Below are 21350 nucleotides of genomic sequence, written 5' to 3' on the forward strand. Positions count from 1 at the left end.
GACATTAGCGCGACACTTAAGGACATATCAGGACCCGGTCGGTATTGACAAAATAGGTAATTATCGACACCCTAGCATAGAACTCAAAACAGCTTTTAACATTTTCCATGCGTATTATGTCTTTTCTTCTTATTCTTCGTTTATAATATGTTGGATGGGATATCCTCCAACACAGCTCAGTATTGAGTTTCAACATGTAGTTCGCCATATAGACCCTGGCCACCATTCCAACCTCATGGTTGTTTATTTTTTGGATTTGCTTCAATAGCTTTTGTCCAACCAACATCACGTTTTCTCTTCAAGATGGGTTGCTGTCCCCAGTAATCGAAACCTCACTGCCTGGGTGTTCGAACTCGATACTTTTCTCTGTAGCAACTATGAGCTTCAACCGCTCAACCACGCCACCCCTATCAGATCTTGTTATACTCTGGCTGAAGTTACAGTCCAACTCTACTCCCTCTGCGTGGCTTTCCGACTAGACTATTTTCTCTCTTTAGTGATGTTAACACGAGACCTAGATGTTAACGCTCTAAGTGCGGTTGTAATAGCATTACTTAACTAATTGTTATAACATGTAAATTAACTATGCATATTAAGAATGAAAATGTTTTTTTTAAAAATGTTTCCCCCACTTCTGCAACAGATAACCTTGCCCTGCCCACCCAACCCGGCAAAAGCCAAGAAAATGGCACTGGCTAGGAAGCTGAAAGAGGAGAAAATGAAACAGCCAATCAAACCACAGGTCTGTATTTACCCCTGTATACATCTCGCTGTTTACTGTTAGCTCTGTCATGCAGGGGAGGGCGGGTGGGGCGACCGCCTCGGGCGCCGACCCTAAGGGGGCGCCATATTGGGTATGATAAACCATAAAACCTCATTTTGAGTTACATTATTGAATTATGCAGCGTTAAAGTGCAGGAAATCGACTATTACCCAGCTCTCCTGGTTGATTGATTTAACTTCTATCTTCGCCTTCCCCCCCCCCCCCTCCCCAAACCATTTCCAAAAAAAGGTGGGGGAGGGGGGCGCTTTTGCCTACAAGATGAACTATATTTTTATACCAGGAAAGGGGGGCGGGCGGAAGTTTGATAGTTTGTCCCGGGCGCCGGAATGGGTCGCTACGCCTCTGCTGTCATGTCTGAGTAAGCTGTTGGAGTTGGACGTCGTATCGCAGCGTGTGGGAGTATTGTCTAACATAGACAATATACTGATGTAAGCGATCAATATACGCCATGATTGTAACCGATATCTTCATAAACAAGTTGGTTGGAGTTTGCCGTGTTGAGGCCCGCCTGGCTAATGGGAGACACCTCCTGGGCCGGTGATGTCAGTAGAGAAAGAAAATCAAGACAACCGACATACTGCTCAGAAAGGGAGGAGGCTGGGTTTATGAGAAGAAGCCTGGCAATTAGAATAGAAGATAAGATAGGGTGTGAGGGGTAGGGGGGGTTAACTTCTGGTTAAATTGCTTGATGTCATGTATGCTTTAAGACTTTTAGAGATCTAAAGCAGGGGTCTCCAAACTTTTCAGTTCGAGGGCCGCATTAACTATCAAATTTCAGTTCGGGGGCCAGTTTATTCCAGGCATGTCTTTGATTTTTCTAGGCAAAGTTCCTCAGCCAGCACCAGCAAACGTTTTTTCCGTGGACAAAAAGATCTCCGCGGGCCGGATGAGAGGACCTCGCGGGCCGCATCCGGCCCGCGGGCCGTAGTTTGAAGACCCCTGATCTAAAGGAAAGTTAATGGAGTTAAATTAGTTAAGCACATTTCTAGCTTAAACACAAAAATACAATATTTCAGTGGATGTGTCACTGGAAGGCGTTCAACAGACACCATTTTCCACGAAAATAAAGTTAGGTTTTAAAGAAAAAAAAATCATCCAACTATTTAGAATAGTATTTTTATTTTTATTTATTATTTTTTTGCAAATAAGAAAAATGAGTATCAAAGTCAGTGTTAAATAGCATTGTTCTTTTTCATACTCACTGTCTACTTTATTATTATGTGTTATGCAACAAGCATACCCTGTGCGGACCCCACCCCCACCCCCTGATGCCATTGTGTAAGCACATACATGTTTAGGGTTAACGGTACCAACGGTCGTCCTTCATCCTGGCATGTCGCATTCCTGGCCATGTGACGACAGACAGACCGACAGACAAAACCAGCCAATCAGCGTGAGGCAGGAGGTGTGAAACGACAAACGATCACATGACCGTCTGCAGGGACCAGACGTGATGTCACGTGATTCACAACACGCCATCAGAGCTGTGACGTCATTAACAAAAGATTGGAGACCATCGATTGGTGTGGTGGGATGGTAGAGAGTGGGAGTGGTAACCCTGAAGTCTCGAGTTCGGATCCTAAACACGAGTCCGTAACACCTACATGAGCCCACCCAGGTCTGAAGAGTACCTGACACACGTAATTGAAAGTAAACCAGGCTGGTCATAGTGCTGAACAAACTATCCGTTCATTTGCCGAAGTCACAGAAACAGATGAACTCTACTTTACATGTGAACCGTCAGGTTCGAAAGGGAACTTTACTTTGACCAAGCATAGCTACATTTGCTGGTACACTATTCTGTATCCGGTGCACATGTGCGTGCACTGAGCCTTTTGTTATTCCCAATCGAAAGTCTAGACTATCAGAAGATTCGTCTATTATAGCAGTTTTTAAAACATCCAAAGAAATCGCAAACATTTACATTCAATGCTGAACGGCACTTATAAAAAGAGAAACTCTAAGTTATGCCTGGTTATGTGTATGACGGATTTTTAAACTCTTTTTGTTTACCTTTACAAGCAAGAAGCTTTATTGGCGTAACTATGGGGTGCGAGGGGGTGACTGCCCGGAGCAAGATATTTTTAGTTTTAAAATAGTTATTTAGAGAGAAAAAAAGTGGGAGAGGTGGAGGTAAATAGAAAAAAAAGTCACCTAGGAAAAATATGTAAAAGAGTAAATTGTGGGCTTCAATACGAACTATACATTTTGTTTCACGTCCCTAGTGTTGAATAATGTAAAGTTCTAATACTACCTACTTGTTACATTACACCCCTTGGTATTATCTTACATGTTAAGCGGCCTTGGCTAGTTTGCTTTCGACGGTAGGTTTGTAGTAAAATAATTTTTTTTAAATATCTGGTTTGTGTTTAAATGAAGAAAATATTTTATAATATGAAGATGACGTATATTAGTTTAATTATTCCGGTGAACATTGATGAGGAAATGTTATGTCAATGTGAATGTGTGTAGGTAACCATTGATGAGGAATGTTAATGAGAAAGACGTAATTTGTCTAATTATTTGTGTAGGTAACCATTGATGAGGAATGTTAATGTGAATGACTTGAATTGTCTAATTATGTGTGTAGGTAAACATAGATGAGGAAATGTTAATGAGAATGACGTCATTGGTCTGATTATGTGTGTAGGTAACCATTGATGAGGAAATGTTATGTTAATGAGAGTGACGTCATTAGTCAAATTATGTGTAGGTAAACATTTATGAGGAAATGTTATGTTAATGATTATGACGTCATGTGTCTAATTATGTGTGTAGGTAAACATAGAGGAATGTTAATGAGAATGACGTCATGTGTCTAATTATGTGTGCAGGTAAACATAGAGGACCAACAGAGAGAGAACAAGAGAGAGAAGAAAGTCGTGCAGGAGTACAATGAGGCGGAGACCAGTCCTGCCAAGGTCACCAAGTGGTATATGGGGGAGTATGGGAACACGGATGGTAAGTGGGGGCATGTGGGGAGGGTGTGAAGGTGGTTGGTGTGGGAAGGTTGATGTGGGGTGTGAGATTATGTGGGGTTATAGGTCTGGTGGGTTTTTTTTTTTTTTGGGGTATGTTTGGGGGTTGGGATTTAGATGTGAGAACAGAGTTTCTTCCAGGCATCTCTTCAGGGGAGGGGGCTGAAAAACGTCTACCGCCCCCGAACAAAATGAAATTTATATACAAAATATAATACTTTTACCAGTGCACCTCCGAAGAAAAGTCTTTAAGAAACACTGTGGGGGGGGGGGGGGGGGGGATGTGGGTATGTTGTTGTTGAGTGGTATGTGTGTCATTTTTATGACGTGGTAAGTTTTGGGTGGTTGGTGTGGGGGATAACAGGTATGGGGGGTTGTAAATGTGGGAAAATGTTGGTTTTGTTGTGGTAGGTTTTGAGTAGCTGGTGTTTGGGATGTTATTTGTGTTGTAGTAGGTTGGTGTGATGGCTGGATCGGTGTGTTGCTAGATCTAATTTTGTCTTGTGAAACAAACTGGGAATAAGATAAACGTATTTAAGTGTGATGATTCAGTTTTTGACACTTTATTTTTTTATTTCCCTCCTCCCCCCTGTTCCCTACACCTCCGATAAACCCAACTTTTCGACCCCCTGTTCCCTACACCTCCGATAAACCCAACTTTCCGACCCCCTGTTCCCTACACCTCCGATAAACCCAACTTTCCGACCCTCTGTCCCTACACCTCCGATAAACCCAACTTTCCGACCCCCTGTTTCCCACACCTCCGATAAACCTAACTTTCCGACCCTCTGTCCCTACACCTCCGATAAACCCAACTTTCCGACCCCCAGATGACGAAACCGACAAGCTCCACTTAGTCTACATGCAGGCCGGACGTTGGGCCCTGGAGCCGGCGGTCACTTTCAAACAGCTCAAGGTGGACGTGCTGGGCTTTTCTCTGGACTACCCGGTGGAGAGGTCAGTGAACTGGGATGGGGTAGGGATGGGGGACCCGATTAATTAGGTTGATCTGTGACAGTTACTGAAAAATAATTGTAACAATATATGGAATAAAGTATATATATATATATATATATATGTATATATATATATACATATATTAGTGTTTATATATATATATATATATATACATATATATATATATATATATATATATATATATATATATATATATATATATATATATATATATATATATATATATATATATATATATATATATATATATATATATATATATATACATATATTAGTGTTTATATATATATATATGTATATGTATATGTATATGTATATGTATATGTATATGTATATGTATATGTATATGTATATGTATATGTATATGTATATGTATATGTATATGTATATGTATATGTATATGTATATGTATATGTATATGTATATGTATATGTATATGTATATGTATATGTATATGTATATGTATATGTATATGTATATGTATATGTATATGTATATGTATATGTATATGTATATGTATATGTATATGTATATGTATATGTATATGTATATGTATATGTATATGTATATGTATATGTATATGTATATGTATATGTATATGTATATGTATATGTATATGTATATGTATATGTATATGTATATGTATATGTATATGTATATGTATATGTATATGTATATGTATATGTATATGTATATGTATATGTATATGTATATGTATATGTATATGTATATGTATATGTATATATATATATATATATATATATATATATATAGGTATTTATTTATATGATTGGAGAAGAGGCATTTACGACAGAAAGATGATATAATATTATTTATACCTAGGTTATCGCTTAGATCCACGGTCTCACGTTTGCTTTTTTGCACATTTCAGGTTTATGGTTCTGCGCACGCGCACTACGGTGACTGATGACGTAGTACTCAACATCGTCACGGGGCTGAACGACTCGTTGGGCAAACGTTTCGTGGAGGCTGTCATTCGTCAGAAGTAAGTCTATCGCTTGTACGCTCTTGTACGCTCCTTACGAGGAAGTGGTTCTAATGGCTTGAGAAATACACCGATACTGGTAATAGAGTTTTATCTCGTGAACTTGTTTTCTTCAACAAACAATAAAATGCTACATAAGAAAACAGTTTCTTCCCCTGTATTTTTTTTATCTCCCTTCACTGCTCAATCTTCTGACATGACAGACAACCCATTCAACAAACAATAAAAACAGCATACACAACAAAACAGTTACTTCCCCTGTATTTTATAATCTCCCAGGAGAGACAACCCATTCAATCAACAATAAAAAGCCCACACAACAAAACAGTTACTTCCCCTGTATTTGTAATTTCCCTTCTGACAGGACAGACAACCCATTCGAGGTAGCGCTGCAGGTCACTCCCGTCTCAAGGCTGGACACTGTGGTCAAACATCTCGCCCAGCGTGGGTTCGAATCCGGTCCAGCGCCAAGCCATGTCCTATGTCTACATGAAGGTATGTCTAGTCTTACCTTCATTTTTTAAATAATCATAGCTAGCATAAATAGGTAACCGCATTAAGACAGCAACTTTGTTCAAGGTTATTGTTGAAAGAAATAATATACAGTAGCACTCTGATGATGGGTAAATGGAGAACAATAAAACCAAGACTAACTGTAAAGATAGAAATGTTTTTTGCGTCACAAATTATATTAGTTCTGTAGATGATCTATTTAACACACACCACAAACTGACCATATAGTGTATGTAATACAATATACGGTATGTACCATACTATGTAACACATTGACCGTATACTATATATAAAACACACCACACACTGAACATATACTGTAAGTAACACACACCACACACATATACTGTATGTAACAAACTGACCATATACTGTATGTAACACAGCATATACTGTATATACCACACTATGTAACACACTGACCATATACTGTATATACTACACTATGTAACACAACATATAACGTATGTAACACGCTATGTAACACAGCATATACTGTATATACCACACTATGTAACACACTGACCATATACTGTATGTACTACGCTATGTAATACAACATAATACTTATGTACCACACTATGTAACACCCTATACACTGACCATATAATGTATGTACCACACTATGTAACACAACATATACTGTATATACCACACTATGTAATACAACATATGCTGTATATACCACACTATGTAACACAACATATGCTGTATATACCACACTATGTAACACAACATATACTGTATATACCACACTATGTAACACAACATATGCTGTATATACCACACTATGTAACCCGCTATACACTGACCATCCACAGGTGACCTGATCGAGGTTGGGTTCAGTGGCAACATTGAGTGCAGTGACGAGGTGCCAGAGACTCTCATCTACAAGTCAAACGTACCCACAGTGGTCAGTTTCAGAGCTTGATGTTACAGTAGATTATCTATCCTAATCGGATAAGTAGATTATCGGTCCTAATCGGATAAGTAGATTATCGGTCCTAATCGGATAAGTAGATTATCGGTCCTAATCGGATAAGTAGATTATCGGTCCTAATCGGATAAGTAGATCATCGGTCCTAATCGGATAAGTAGATTATAATGTCTTAATCTGATAATTAGATTATGCCTTAATCTGATAATTAAATTATATATCCAAATCTTATAATTAGATTATTTGTCCTAATATGCTAATTAGATTACACCTTAATCTGATAATTAGATTATGTTTCATAATCTGATAATTAGATTATGTGTCTTAATCTAATAATTAGATTATCCGTCTTAATGTAATAATTAGATCATGTGTCTCGAGTTCGGGTAAAATGTGAATGAACGTGAATTTGTTTATCGTCTTCCATGTTTTCCATAGAAACAGTGACCTCGTCTTCTCACATGGTCACCAACTAATGTGTTGTGTTTCTTTCAGGCGGTTACCAGTTGTTGTGTTGTGTTTCTTTCATACGTTTACCAGCTGCTGTGTTGTGTTTCTTTCAGGCGGTTACCAGTTGTTGTGTTGTGTTTCTTTCATACGTTTACCAGCTGCTGTGTTATGTTTCTTTCAGGCGTTTACCAGCTGTTGTGCTGTGTTTCTTTCACACGTTTACCAGCTGCTGTGTTGTGTTTCTTTCAGGCATTTTTCACCGTGAGGGAGGAGAACAGATTCCGGCAGAAGGACCATGACGTCTACAGCGGTCTGGTCAGCCTGACCCGGAAGTTCATGGCCACACCCCAGAAGGGGAGGAAAGGTCAGGATGACACGGAGCAGAGGGAGTGGAGGCGGGAACAGCTGTGTACGTTACAGGTCAATATACCAAAGGTGAGGGGTCAAAGGTTAAAGGTACAGATCAATATACCAAAGGTGAGAGGTCAAAGGTTAAAGGTACAGATCAATATACCAAAGGTGAGAGGTCAAAGGTTAAAGGTACAGATCAATATACCAAAGGTGAGGGGTCAAAGGTTAAAGGTAGGGGTGGTTCTAGGTTAAAGGTACATATCAATATACCAAAGGTAAAGGTAGGGGGGGGGGGGGGGGTTGGAGGGTTATTGTCAAAGTTTAAAGGTCAGTGGTAGGAATGGGTGAAGATATCAGGTATAGATATCTTAAGGGGGGGGGGGAGGTTGAAAAAGGTAAAATGTTGGGGTGGTTCGAGATTCAAGGTAAAATTAGAGGGGGGGGGGGGTAAAGTTCACTGTTAAGCATATAGGGATGGTTTCAGAAAAAAATATTGGTATGTCCCCCAGTACCACATATGACCATATTTTTGTATACCCCCCTCAGTACCACATATGACCATATTTCTGTATGCCCCCCCCCCCAAGTACCACATATGACCATATTTCTGTATGTCCCCCAGTACCACATACGACCATATTTCTGTATGTCCCCCCAGTACCACATAGAACCCAACACTGAGCCACTGAGGGCCCCGGTACATGCCGTGGAAGCCCAGGGCCCGATAGACAAAGATCTTCTGATGGACATCGCTGACCAGCTGGGGGACGAGTGGAAGAAGGTGGCGCACCATCTCGGTGTACACAGGGCCAGGGTTCAGGTGTGTACTGTGTTGTAGGTCAGGGTAGAGGTGTGTAGTGTGTTGTAGGTCAGGGTCGAGGTGTGTAGTAGGTCAAAGGTCAGTATTCAGGTGTGTACATTATAGGAGGTCAGGGTTCAGCTGTGTAGTGTGTCAAAGGTCAGGGTCGAGATGTGTAGTAAAAGTCAGGGCTCAGTTGTGTAGTGTGTTAAAGGTCAAGTTCAGGTGTGCAGTGTGTCATAGATCAGGGTCGAGGTGTGTAGTGTGTTAGAGGTCAGAGTTCAGGTGTGTAATGTGGTGTAATTTGTAATTAAACATGTAGGTGTGTAATGTGTAGTTTACAATAGCTCAGAGTTCAGGTGTGTAATGTGTCGTAGGTCAGCGTCCAAGATGTGCTAACAAACGATCTACACACTTTTCATTTCTCCATGCGTCTATTATTAGTCATTTATATATGATGCATGGCTAGCAAAATAAAAACATATAGGCCAACAAGTAGCAAGTGGATTAAAACAGTGTAAACTAGTTTGCGTACATTTAAAAGATTAATTTTTTTGCGTTTCATTTATTTGTATTTAATTAAATTTCATTCTTTTGAATATTCATTTAGAAAAATTTCATATTGTATTATATTGAAGATTTCCTCAACTGGAAACTCATATTTCTTATAATTTATAAGCTGATATATCTAGATATTTCATAAGTTCATAATGTTTATGTTTTGATGTATTTTGATGATGTGAATTGCCAGAAGTGAAAAATTAGGGCCATGGCCATCTGTTTTCAGGCCATCGTGCGTAACGTGACGGTGGGGGAGAGGCCAGGACGGGAGGCCAAGTACGAGATGCTGGTCACGTGGATCAAAAGTGCGGCCAAGGCTCTCGACAAGGTCAGTTGGACATGAGATGGGTTAAGATTACCCTCCACTCACACTCCTGACCTATGCCTCACACAGTTCATTGTCACATTGTCCAGAAACCCAACCTAAAAATATTAGGCCATGATTTATGGACCTCTTACATCTACCTGTGTCGTGTATTTAGTTATATACTCACCTGTGTAACACACCTCTATCATATACTCACCTGTGTAACACATCTCTACCTATCATGTACTCACCTGTACAACACACCTCTATCATGTACTCACCTGTGTAACACACCTCTATCTTGTACTCACCTGTGAAACACACCTCTAGCATATACTCACCTGTGTAACACACCTCTATCATATAGTCACCTGTGTAACACACCTCTATCATGTACACACCTGTGTAACACACCTCCACCAATCACATACTTATCTGTGTAACACACCTCCACCAATCATATACTTATCTGTGTAACACACCTCTATAAAGTACTCACCTGTGTAACACACCTCTATCATGTACACACCTGTGTAACACACCTCCACCAATCATATACTTATCTGTGTAACACACCTCCACCAATCATATACTTATCTGTGTAACACACCTCCACCAATCATATACTTATCTGTGTAACACACCTCTATAAAGTACTCACCTGTGTAACACACCTCTATCATATACTCACCTGTGTAACACATCTCTATAAAGTACTTACCTGTGTAACACACCTCCACCTGTAACACACCTCCACCTGTCACATACTCACCTGTGTAACACACCTCCACCTATCATGTACTCACCTGTGTAACACACCTCTATCATGTACTCACCTGTGTAACACACCTCCACCTGTCACATACTCACCTGTTTAACACCTGTGTAACACCTGTGTAACACCTGTGTAACACCTGTGTAACACCTGTGTAACACCTGTGTAACACCTGTGTAACCACCTGTTGCAGGTGTCTGTCCTGTCCGCTGCCCTGGTCAACTCTGACCGCTACGACCTGGCAGAGACCGTCAAGGAGCGGGGGCGGGAGTTCAACGGGTACAGACAAGGTCACATGACCGCCGTTAATTAGGTCACGGCCTGATGGAGACAAGCACTGACCCACAACACGGACACGCATGCCTTAACTTGTTGTATGATGTAACATCTCTTCTAGTGCTTATTATGTATTCATATTTCACTAATTATTCGTTGAAACAAGCACAATGCCTGATAAACCTTGCCTTGTTTTAGACTTCATTTTAAAAGATTATACTAGGGGTTCAAGTCACTGAGTCGATTCAGCTCTAAAGGGTACCTGACTCACGTTAGGTTTGATAGTGCGAGATTACAAAAAAACGGATGAACTGAACTTCACTTTACCCTTGAACCGTCAGGTTCGAAAGGGAATTTTACTTACTTGCAACAGGGGTAAAAAAAAATAATATAATTCAAAGCAAACTAATAGCATTTTACCCCCGTCAATAGTATGCAAAACTAACAGATAAATAGGTATTGAAAAAAAAAATTCAACGCAATCATGAACATAATTCAGAATTATCAGTAATTGAGACGATGATATAATATGATGATCGAGGTTCCTTGTACTACCAGTACCAATAATATATTTTCATATCTAGGCACACTTGACACGTATACATACATACATATATATATATATATATATATATATATATATATATATATATATATATATATATATATATATATATATATATATATATATATATATATATATATATATACACGTAACTCTACACAAATCAACACACAAGCACACTTTAAAAAAGCGTCTTAAAACGTTTTTAAAACATGCATTCAAAAAGCCTGTGATAATCATAAATGAGATAAAATGTTGTTTCAAAATGTTACTACTTATCAAATATTTGTTTTAGTGTTGTAATACAATCCTCTTTTGCTCTCAAAATTACAATTAAACACAAAATATGATACTGATTATAATATATAATAATAAATATAATATAGTAAGTATATGTCCATATTTTTATTATAAAATAAACCTGTACAATTTTTACGTACTTTGACAGATCGCTAACTATTTTTCAATTTAAAAGAAAAAAATTTAAATTAAGATTGAATTGCACGATCATTATAATTGTCAAACAAAAATTAATAAAACTGAAACGTGATTCTTGAGCTTTCTATTAAGTTTTATGTTCTATTTATAGATAACTATTCTATGACAGAGTTTATAGAGTATTGGAGTGTATATTTCGCTTTAAAGGTTTTAAAAGGCTTTTATTTAATCTTCGCTGTCTAAATGCCGCTAACCAGAAAAACGATTATAAAACATCAAAATTTATGGTGGCCCAAGTATAATACAATAATGACATGAATTGTTAATTTTATAAATTGATAATATAAGCTTTCTTCGAGTTATAAATCTTATTTTGTCATTTCTGTTCATGTCTGTTTTATGAGTAAACTATTGGATGCAAAACAGTGAGTTATAAAGGGAGGGGGGGGGGAGGGGGGGGGGGGTCAGGCCTACTCCTATCAGAAATGAAAGGAGTGAAGAGAGTGAAATGCCACTCGTCTGCAAGTTTTGTGGTGGCAACAGATTATGCAGATACAGCAAAATGTCAAAACTATCAAATGTCACAAACATAAATGTTACAAAAAATGTCATAACCACACAATGTCACAAAACACCAAATGTCTTATCGCAACCATGACAACAAAACATGGACCACACAAACGACCATCAAACAGCCACACAATTTAAAGCCAATGGTATCAATATTATTGTTGTATATTTTATCTTTTTATATATGCTTAACAATATATTTTTAACATATTGTAATATTTTTATGTGTAATAATGCATGTTCATATAGTTAAAACAAATAAAGCCTACACAAATACGATAGGATCTTGGTATTTATAATACAAAGTGTATAACTCAAATGAGTCTTAAGTCTCACCCTACTGTAAAAGTTAGTTTTCCCTTTCAAACCTGACGGTCTATGGGGGAAGTGAAGTAGAGTTCACTTGTTCACTTGTGACCTCAGCATATAAAAGGATAATGTGGTCAGCACTATGCCCAGCCGCCTTTGCTTTCCTTAACGTAAGTTAGCTATGGAAGCAAATCCAAAAAGAAAAGCAGGCTGAAATCGGAGTCAATGGCCTCAATGGCGCATAACCAGTTGACACGTAACGCTTAATTGTGTTGGAGGCGGTCGAGTCGGCAAAAAGCTCATGGTTGATAAATTCGAACACAGTCTCGAGGTAAAACCCACTGGCAGATAGATCTCGATCCCCTTCAACACTAATAATTAAGAACGAAGAAGAAGAAGAAGGAGTGTCAGCTCATAGTAGGTGTTGTCTTTGTTAAATTTGGTGTCAAAGGTCATTAACACCAGCCCTAAGCTTAACAAAGTGAGCGATCAGAAACATGGTAGAACCAACTTGTCGTAGTGTTTACAGTTCTGTCGAAGCGGTTTGGTACCATGTGGAGCTGTGTGTTCGGATCCTATCCGGCTATGATTATTCCATTGTTACAAAGACTATTCTCCGTCTAGCTTTGGCGTGGGAATAACACCACTATTGTAGCATCTGACACCTCTCCTAGTCAGAGTGCGGAAAGTATCGGGGAAAAAAACATTGATCTTTGTTTTGGGTGTTCGAGTTCGAATCCAGGTTCAAGTCACAGAACGTAACAGAGTCCATCCAGCTCTAATGGGTACCTAACTCGCGTTAGGGAAAGGCCGATAGACTTAGTGTTGACCACACTATCCCTTCATATGCAGAGGTCACAGAAACAGTTAAACTCTACTTCACTTGTCCTATGGACCGTCAGTTTCGAAATGGAATTTTACTTATTTTGTTTTGGTAAGAAAAAAAAACACAGACGAAAAAATAGATATAACCGTAGACATAAACCCAGCAATAACAGCGAAGTTGGAGAAAATATACAAGATGATAACGACAGTGGCGTAGCGAGGTCGGGCGTCACCCGGTGCGGCACTTAATGGTGTCACCCCCCCCAGAGGCGTAAGCGACCCTTCCCGGGGACAAACTTTCAATTTTCGATTTGCAACACCCCCCCCCTCCCTTAAACTTTCGATTTGCACACCCCCCCCCCCATCTCAAAATTTCGATTTGCCCCTCTTAAAACACTATTTAACACTCGAATCAATCACTTAATTAAGTGGAATTATAATTTTTCTCTATATATTTTGCTATTTTTTGCCTTGGTGTCACCCCCCCCCCCCTAAATGGTGTCACCCGGTGCGCTCCGCACCCCCGCACCCCAACCCCCGCCATCCCCCTCCCCCCTCGCTACGCCTCTGGATAACGATACCAATGCAAACATTTTTACTTCAATCGGAAATTTCCGATCATGCACTTACATTTTACAGAAATAGCTTCTCTCTAAAATTCTGCATCGTGTTTATAAAATAAACAAAAGCATTTTTAATTCGGCCATAATTTTTAAATAAACGGGTAATTTTCTAACCGGGATTTTATTAGAATACCCCGTCAAATTAAAGCTTTTATATGTGTTTTTTAAAACTTATTTCTTAATAACCGTTAAAGCGTAACAAATACAATTCAATCGTTGGGTTTTGAATCCCCCTTTTTAACGCACCGAAGCGGAAGTGAAGAAAAGCAAAACATCGAGGGAAGTTTGTGGGCAGTGACAGGCGTCTGCAAGTCCAATGGCTAAAACCACATTCATGAAGTCATTCGCTGGTCACTAGCCTTAGGACTTTCCACCTTGGAGTTCAGTTGGTCCCTGGCGAGACCGCCTTTCTGCTCAAACGGTTTCGTTCATATGTGATTTCGGCCTTTACGTTTTCGTCTCCATCGTTCTTTTCATCAAATCAAACCAAGTTAGAAGCTATAGCTCGTATATTTAGAAACAAAGTTCTAATGTATCGAGGCAGTGGCGTCACAAGGGGGTGCGGGTGACGCCCGTCCTAGTGACGCCATTGTATCGAAGCTGTGTGTTTTACTATTGTCTCAAAAATCGAACTTTAAGACTGGAAATGTTGTGGTTGAGTGTTGACCCGCTCACGAGCTAACCCGAAAGCTTTGAGTTCGGTTCCTTGCTGGAATCAGTCTGGCGTCCCTGAGTTCACTCAGCTCTGATGAGTACCTGAAACCTAGTTAGGGAAAAGTAAAGGCGGCTGGCCATAGAATAGAACCGACTACAATAGCCTTTCACACGGCTAGGTCACAGAAATAGGTGAATTCTACTTCCTCTGTTCCATTGACTGTATATTTCCAATCGGGTAGTTTTACTTTTACTACCCTACCTGTAGAAGTAAGAAAAGTTCGCTTTCGAACCTGACGGCCCACTGGTCAAGCGAAATAAAGTTCACCTGTTTCTGTGACCTCGGTATATGAAAGAATATTGTGGTCAGAATTATGCCCAGACTACTTTATTTCCCCTAACGTAAGTCAGGTACCCATCAAAGCTGGATGGACTCAGGGAAGTGCAACGACTCTAGCCTGGGACCTGAACTCAAGACTTTCGGGTGAGCAGTGGAAAGGTCTACTATTCAACCACACCTCTCCTACCCTAGAGTCCACATTATTTAACCAACAACTTCACATATTCGACCCATCCCTACTCATAAAACACCGCCAAGCTTCATTCTTTTATATTCAGTTCTCTAATCTTCATTCCTATTATCCTCATTTATTTCTTACTTCCTCTTTATCCATCCCTCTTATTAATTTTTCTCACCTTCATTACCCTCCCCCCCCCCCCCCATCTTTTTTTTTAGACTTTTATACCGGGATGGGAGATTTGCAATGTTCCGGGGTTTAAAGTATTTTTTCAAATTTAAATTGAACACAAATTTTCCTATTTCATATGGGGTGGGGGAGGTGTTGGGCGAGGGTGGGTTCCCCCTACCCACGGAGAGATGCCTGAAAGAAACACTCATTCTTCTTCTGCGTTTTCAGTCGAATTTTTGTTTCAGGATTTAAAAAAACAAGTCCAACGTCGTGGATGAACTGGACTGTGGTCTCCAGATCAGCGGGTGCCTCATATAGTTTTTTCCTTGAATGGTGTGAAAGAAACACTGATTTCCCTCCAAAGTTTCTTCCAGGCATTACTTCTCCCCCCCCCCCCCCGCCCCCGAAGAAAGGCTACCGCCCCCATCTCAAGAGCGGAAATATATACTTTTAACAGTGTCGGGAAATTTTAATCCGCCCACCCCCCTCTCCCGAAAAATTCAAGTGCCCGCGCCCCCCACCCCCCCCCCCCCCCTGGGGAAAAAGTCTGAAAGAAACACTGATTTCCCTCATCCTCATCCTCATCAGCCTCACTCCTCTCATTTCCTCTCCTCCAGGGGTTATGGGTCTGGGTCATTTCCTCGCCTGGCAACAGCCACACGATCTCCACAAGATGGCCGCACGTGGGTGGGGCACCAGAGCACATGGAGCCGCCCCCTAAGGGGTCGCTGGGATCCGTCTGTTTCTTCCAGCGCTACAAAATCAGGGTCCCGACAATGGCGCTCTCAAACTCCAGGACGGAGCATTCTTTTGTAGGTGAGGTTACTCTTGGGTTAGCCGTACCCTTAGGTAAGTCTTTTGTAGGTGAGGGCACTCTTGGGTTAGCCGTACCGTTAGGTAAGTCTTTTGTAGGTGAGGGCACTCTTGGGTTAGCCGTACCCTTAGGTAAGTCTTTTGTAGGTGAGGGCACTCTTGGGTTAGCCGTACCCTTAGGTAAGTCTTTTGTAGGTGAGGGCACTCTTGGGTTAGCCGTACCCTTAGGTAAGTCTTTTGTAGGTGAGGGCACTCTTGGGTTAGCCGTACCCTTAGGTAAGTCTTTTGTAGGTGAGGGCACTCTTGGGTTAGCCGTACCCTTAGGTAAGTCTTTTGTAGGTGAGGGCACTCTTGGGTTAGCCGTACCGTTAGGTAAGTCTTTTGTAGATGAGGGCACTCTTGGGTTAGCCGTACCGTTAGGTAAGTCTTTTGTAGGTGAGGTTACTCTTGGGTTAGCCGTACCGTTACGTCATGATTAGGTAAGTCTTTTGTAGGTGAGGGTATTCTTGGGTTAGCCGTACCCTTAGGTAAGTCTTTTGTAGGTGAGGGCACTGTTGGGTTAGCCGTACCGTTAGGTAAGTCTTTTGTAGGTGAGGGCACTCTTGGGTTAGCCGTACCGTTAGGTAAGTCTTTTGTAGGTGAGGTTACTCTTGGGTTAGCCGTACCGTTAGGTCATGATTAGGTAAGTCTTTTGTAGGTGAGGGCACTCTTGGGTTAGCCGTACCGTTAGGTAAGTCTTTTGTAGGTGAGGGCACTCTTGGGTTAGCCGTACCGTTAGGTAAGTCTTTTGTAGGTGAGGTTACTCTTGGGTTAGCCGTACCGTTAGGTCATGATTAGGTCAGTGATGGTGTAGGTGAGGGCACTGTTGGGTTAGCCGTACCGTTATAATGGAAGCTCATCTATCATGATTAGGTAAGTGTAAGGGAGGGCACTGTTTGGTTAACCGTACCGTTATAATAGAAGCTCAGCTGTCATGGTCAGGTAAGTGTTAGTGTTTGGGTTAAACTATCGATGATCCAACACATCGTTTTGGCATGCGCACTTACCCACGCAGCTGAAGTCATCGACAGAAACCAACCAACATTCTTAACCAAACCCTAATCCTTTAAACACTGTTTGGTACGCATTATACTAAGCTGAAACAGTGCGTCATGGACATGTCTGTCAGTGTGAAGAATGTACTGTCCATCCCCTTCACCACCCCCCCCCCTCATCCCTTCTCGCAATTCAACCAACCGCCAGTTTATAATCTTGTTACATCATGCTGTGATAGGCTTGAACGCGTTCATCAGACTTTACATCGGACTGTAAACGACACATGTGTTAAGTAAAAAAACCTAACCCTAATCCTTTTAAAAAACCTGGGTAAAGGTAAGGCCTGCGACGATACAAGCTGTATAAATATGTGTACATTTTAAGGGTAAGAACTGAAGTCCCATCGTAAGTTTTATCATCGATACCGTCTGATTCTGAAGAGTAGTAGCGAATGCTATCCTTCATTTTATTTATTTACTAAGATAAAGCTTAATAGCTAGATAAGTCCTATAAATAGATCCTCATCTCCTGTAATCGAAGTTTTATGTTACCTGTTAATTCAAAGAAATAAAAAAATTGATTTTGTTTCATCACTCCTAACAATAGTAAACTTATTCTCATCCGTTCTAAATCCTATTCTACCAAATTCTGTTTATTTACTTAATATATGTATCCCTCCGCCCGCAGAATCAAGTCCACAAAGGCATCAGATTTCATTCATTTACAAAATGTTTGTATCCTTCCGCCACCAAAAGCAGGTCGACGCATCTATCACATTCCATTTATTACTCAATGTATCCCTCCGCCAGCCGAAGCTAGTCCACAAAACTATCAGAACCAGAGTCCTTACCCTCGAAGCCCCAGCCCCGGGCCGCTCTGCTCCCAGGGTGAGGACAACCTGTCGTCGCGGAGCTACAGGAAGCCCCCCTTCATCCCCGCCGCCTACCACAAGTCCACGGTGGCCTCCCGCAACAAGCTGAACCCCTGCGCCGTCCGCCTCAAGTCGCAGAGTCCTAAAGGCTACGGGTTTCATAAAGGTGAGATGGAGGTGTGGGGCATGGGGGGGGGGGCTGTGGGGTAACTGGTGAGATGGAGGTGTGGGGCATGGGGGGGGGGGCTGTGGGGTAACTGGTGAGATGGAGGTGTGGGGCATGGGGGGGGGGCTGTGGGGTAACTGGTGAGATGGAGGTGTGGGGCATAGGGGAGCTGTGGGGTAACTGGTGAGATGGAGGTATGGGGTATAAGGGGAGCTGTGAGGTAACTGGTGAGATGGGGGTGTGGGCATAGGGGGAGCTGTGGGGTAACTGGTGAGATGGAGGTGTGGGGCATGGGGGGGGGCTGTGGGGTAACTGGTGAGATGGAGGTGTGGGGCATAGGGGAGCTGTGGGGTAACTGGTGAGATGGAGGTATGGGGTATAAGGGGAGCTGTGAGGTAACTGGTGAGATGGAGGTGTGGGGCATGGGGGGGGGGGCTGTGGGGTAACTGGTGAGATGGAGGTGTGGGGCATAGGGGGTGCTGTGGGGTAACTGGTGAGATGGAGGTGTGGGCATAGGGGGAGCTGTGGGGTAACTGGTGAGATGGAGGTGTGGGGGCATAGGGGGTGCTGTGGGGTAACTGGTGAGATGGGGGTGTGGGCATAGGGGAGCTGTGGGGTAACTGGTGAGATGGAGGTGTGGGCATAGGGGAGCTGTGGGGTAACTGGTGAAATGGAGGTATGGGCCATAGGGATGCTGTGGGGTAACTGGTGAGATGGAGGTGTGGGCATAGGGGAGCTGTGGGGTAACTGGTGAGATGGAGGTGTGGGGGCATAGGGGGAGCTGTGAGGTAACTGGTGAGATGGGGGTGTGGGCATAGGGGGAGCTGTGGGGTAACTGGTGAGATGGAGGTGTGGGGGCATAGGGGGTGCTGTGGGGTAACTGGTGAGATGGGGGTGTGGGCATAGGGGAGCTGTGGGGTAACTGGTGAGATGGAGGTGTGGGCATAGGGGAGCTGTGGGGTAACTGGTGAGATGGAGGTGTGGGCATAGGGGAGCTGTGGGGTAACTGGTGAGATGGAGGTATGGGCCATAGGGATGCTGTGGGGTAACTGGTGAGATGGAGGTGTGGGCATAGGGGAGCTGTGGGGTAACTGGTGAGATGGAGGTGTGGGCATAGGGGAGCTGTGGGGTAACTGGTGAGATGGAGGTGTGGGCATAGGGGAGCTGTGGGGTAACTGGTGAGATGGGGGTGTGGGGGCATAGGGGGAGCTGTGGGGTAACTGGTGAGATGGAGGTGTGCGGGCATAGGGGGTGCTGTGGGGTAACTGGTGAGATGGAGGTGTGGGCATAGGGGAGCTGTGGGGTAACTGGTGAGATGGAGGTGTGGGGGCATAGGGGGAGCTGTGAGGTAACTGGTGAGATGGAGGTGTGGGCATAGGGGAGCTGTGGGGTAACTGGTGAGATGGAGGTGTGGGCATAGGGGAGCTGTGGGGTAACTGGTGAGATGGAGGTGTGGGCATAGGGGAGCTGTGGGGTAACTGGTGAGATGGAGGTGTGGGCATAGGGGAGCTGTGGGGTAACTGGTGAGATGGAGGTGTGTGGCATAGGGGGAGCAGTGAGGTAACTGTAAGGGTTTAAGATCTATGAGGTAATTGGGTGGGTTTAGGATCTGTGGGGTAACTGGGAGGGTTTAGGAACTGTGGGGTTTTTGGGAGGGTTTAGGATCTGTGGGGTTTTTGGGAGGGTTTAGGAACTGTGGGGTTTTTGGGTGGGTTTAGGAACTGTGGGGTTTTTGGGAGGGTTTAGGATCTGTGGGGTTTTTGGGAGGGTTTAGGATCTGTGGGGTTTTTGGGAGGGTTAAGGATCTGTGGGGTTTTTGGGAGGGTTTAGGATCTGTGGGGTAACTGGGAGGGTTTAGGATCTGTGGGATAACTGGGTGGGTTTAGGATCTGTGGGGTAACTGGGTGGGTTTAGGATCTGTGGGGTAATTGGGTGGGTTTAGGATCTGTGGGTTAACTGGGTGGGTTTAGGATCTGTGAGGTTTCTGGGAGGGTTTAGGATCTGTGGGATAACTGGGTGGGTTTAGGATCTGTGGGGTAATTGGGTGGGTTTAGGATCTGTGGGTTAACTGGGTGGGTTTAGGATCTGTGAGGTTTCTGGGAGGGTTTAGGAACTGTGGGGTTTTTGGGAGGGTTTAGGATCTGTGGGGTTTTTGGGAGGGTTTAGGATCTGTGGGGTTTTTGGGAGGGTTTAGGATCTGTGGGGTTTTTGGGAGGGTTTAGGATCTGTGGGGTTTTTGGGAGGGTTTAGGATCTGTGGGGTAACTGGGAGGGTTTAGGATCTGTGGGATAATTGGGTGGGTTTAGGATCTGTGGGGTAACTGGGTGGGTTTAGGATCTGTGGGGTAATTGGGTGGGTTTAGGATCTGTGGGTTAACTGGGTGGGTTTAGGATCTGTGAGGTTTCTGGGAGGGTTTAGGATCTGTGGGATAACTGGGTGGGTTTAGGATCTGTGGGGTAATTGGGTGGGTTTAGGATCTGTGGGGTAATTAGGTGGGTTTAGGATCTGTGGGGTAATTGGGTGGGTTTAGGATCTGTGGGTTAACTGGGTGGGTTTAGGATCTGTGAGGTTTCTGGGAGGGTTTAGGATCTGTGGGTTAACTGGTGGGTTTATGATCTGTGGGAAAGTTTATATCTCAGGGATAACTGGCAAAGTTTAGGGTGTGATAAGTAACTAGAAAAGTTTAGCTGAACGAATGAATTTGGTGGGAAATGGGGCAACCCACTTTTTTGTAAAAATGTACGTTGAAAAAGTAGTTCTAGATAAAAGAAGACTTTTTTTATTAGTTTTAACATGTTATAATAATGTGAAAGTAAATGTATACACATGTATTAAGGTATTCGTTGTATGTCAACAGTTTAAATAAATATATTGGCATATAAATAATCAAGTAAAATAACTTATGTGTGAATATGTGTTTTTTTTTGTGAACGTATATGTGCGTGTGTTCTACAGTCGGGAGACAAAAATTGACATTCCCACCAATGTATCCTAATCGGGTACTAATTTTAGCTCAGCCGGGTGACACCATTTAGGGGGGTGACACCAAGGCAAAAAAAAATAGCAAACAAAACTTT

General features: G+C 42.3%; 2 protein-coding genes across 3 annotated transcripts in view; both read left to right on the top strand.

Annotated features, from left to right (window-relative positions):
- The window catches only part of LOC131928609 (death domain-containing protein 1), a gene marked incomplete at its 5' end in the record, with an annotated part of 28354 nt that extends 17085 nt beyond the window's left edge, over window positions 1-11269 (top strand). Inside the window, 11 exon segments of one of the 2 annotated variants that reach the window (XM_059284680.1) lie at window positions 644-742; window positions 3619-3745; window positions 4593-4719; window positions 5633-5746; window positions 6111-6241; window positions 7081-7172; window positions 7896-8066; window positions 8109-8123; window positions 8656-8817; window positions 9584-9685; window positions 10633-11269. In XM_059284680.1, the coding sequence (XP_059140663.1) occupies window positions 644-742; window positions 3619-3745; window positions 4593-4719; window positions 5633-5746; window positions 6111-6241; window positions 7081-7172; window positions 7896-8066; window positions 8109-8123; window positions 8656-8817; window positions 9584-9685; window positions 10633-10752 (1260 nt within the window). 2 annotated transcript variants of the gene reach the window in all.
- A 3061-nt stretch (window positions 11270-14330) lies between these two features.
- LOC131928607 (uncharacterized) lies at window positions 14331-18317 on the top strand. Its single transcript, XM_059284675.1, has 3 exons — window positions 14331-14535; window positions 16006-16204; window positions 18046-18317. Exons 2-3 carry the CDS (start codon window positions 16093-16095, stop codon window positions 18315-18317), a joined length of 384 nt encoding a protein of 127 aa, XP_059140658.1. The 5' UTR covers window positions 14331-14535; window positions 16006-16092.
- Window positions 18318-21350: the final 3033 nt, after the last annotated feature.

This window comes from Physella acuta, unplaced genomic scaffold (genome assembly GCF_028476545.2).
Source record: "Physella acuta isolate Inbredline_101_S28 unplaced genomic scaffold, ASM2847654v3 ptg001526l, whole genome shotgun sequence".
NCBI lineage: Eukaryota > Metazoa > Mollusca > Gastropoda > Physidae > Physella > Physella acuta.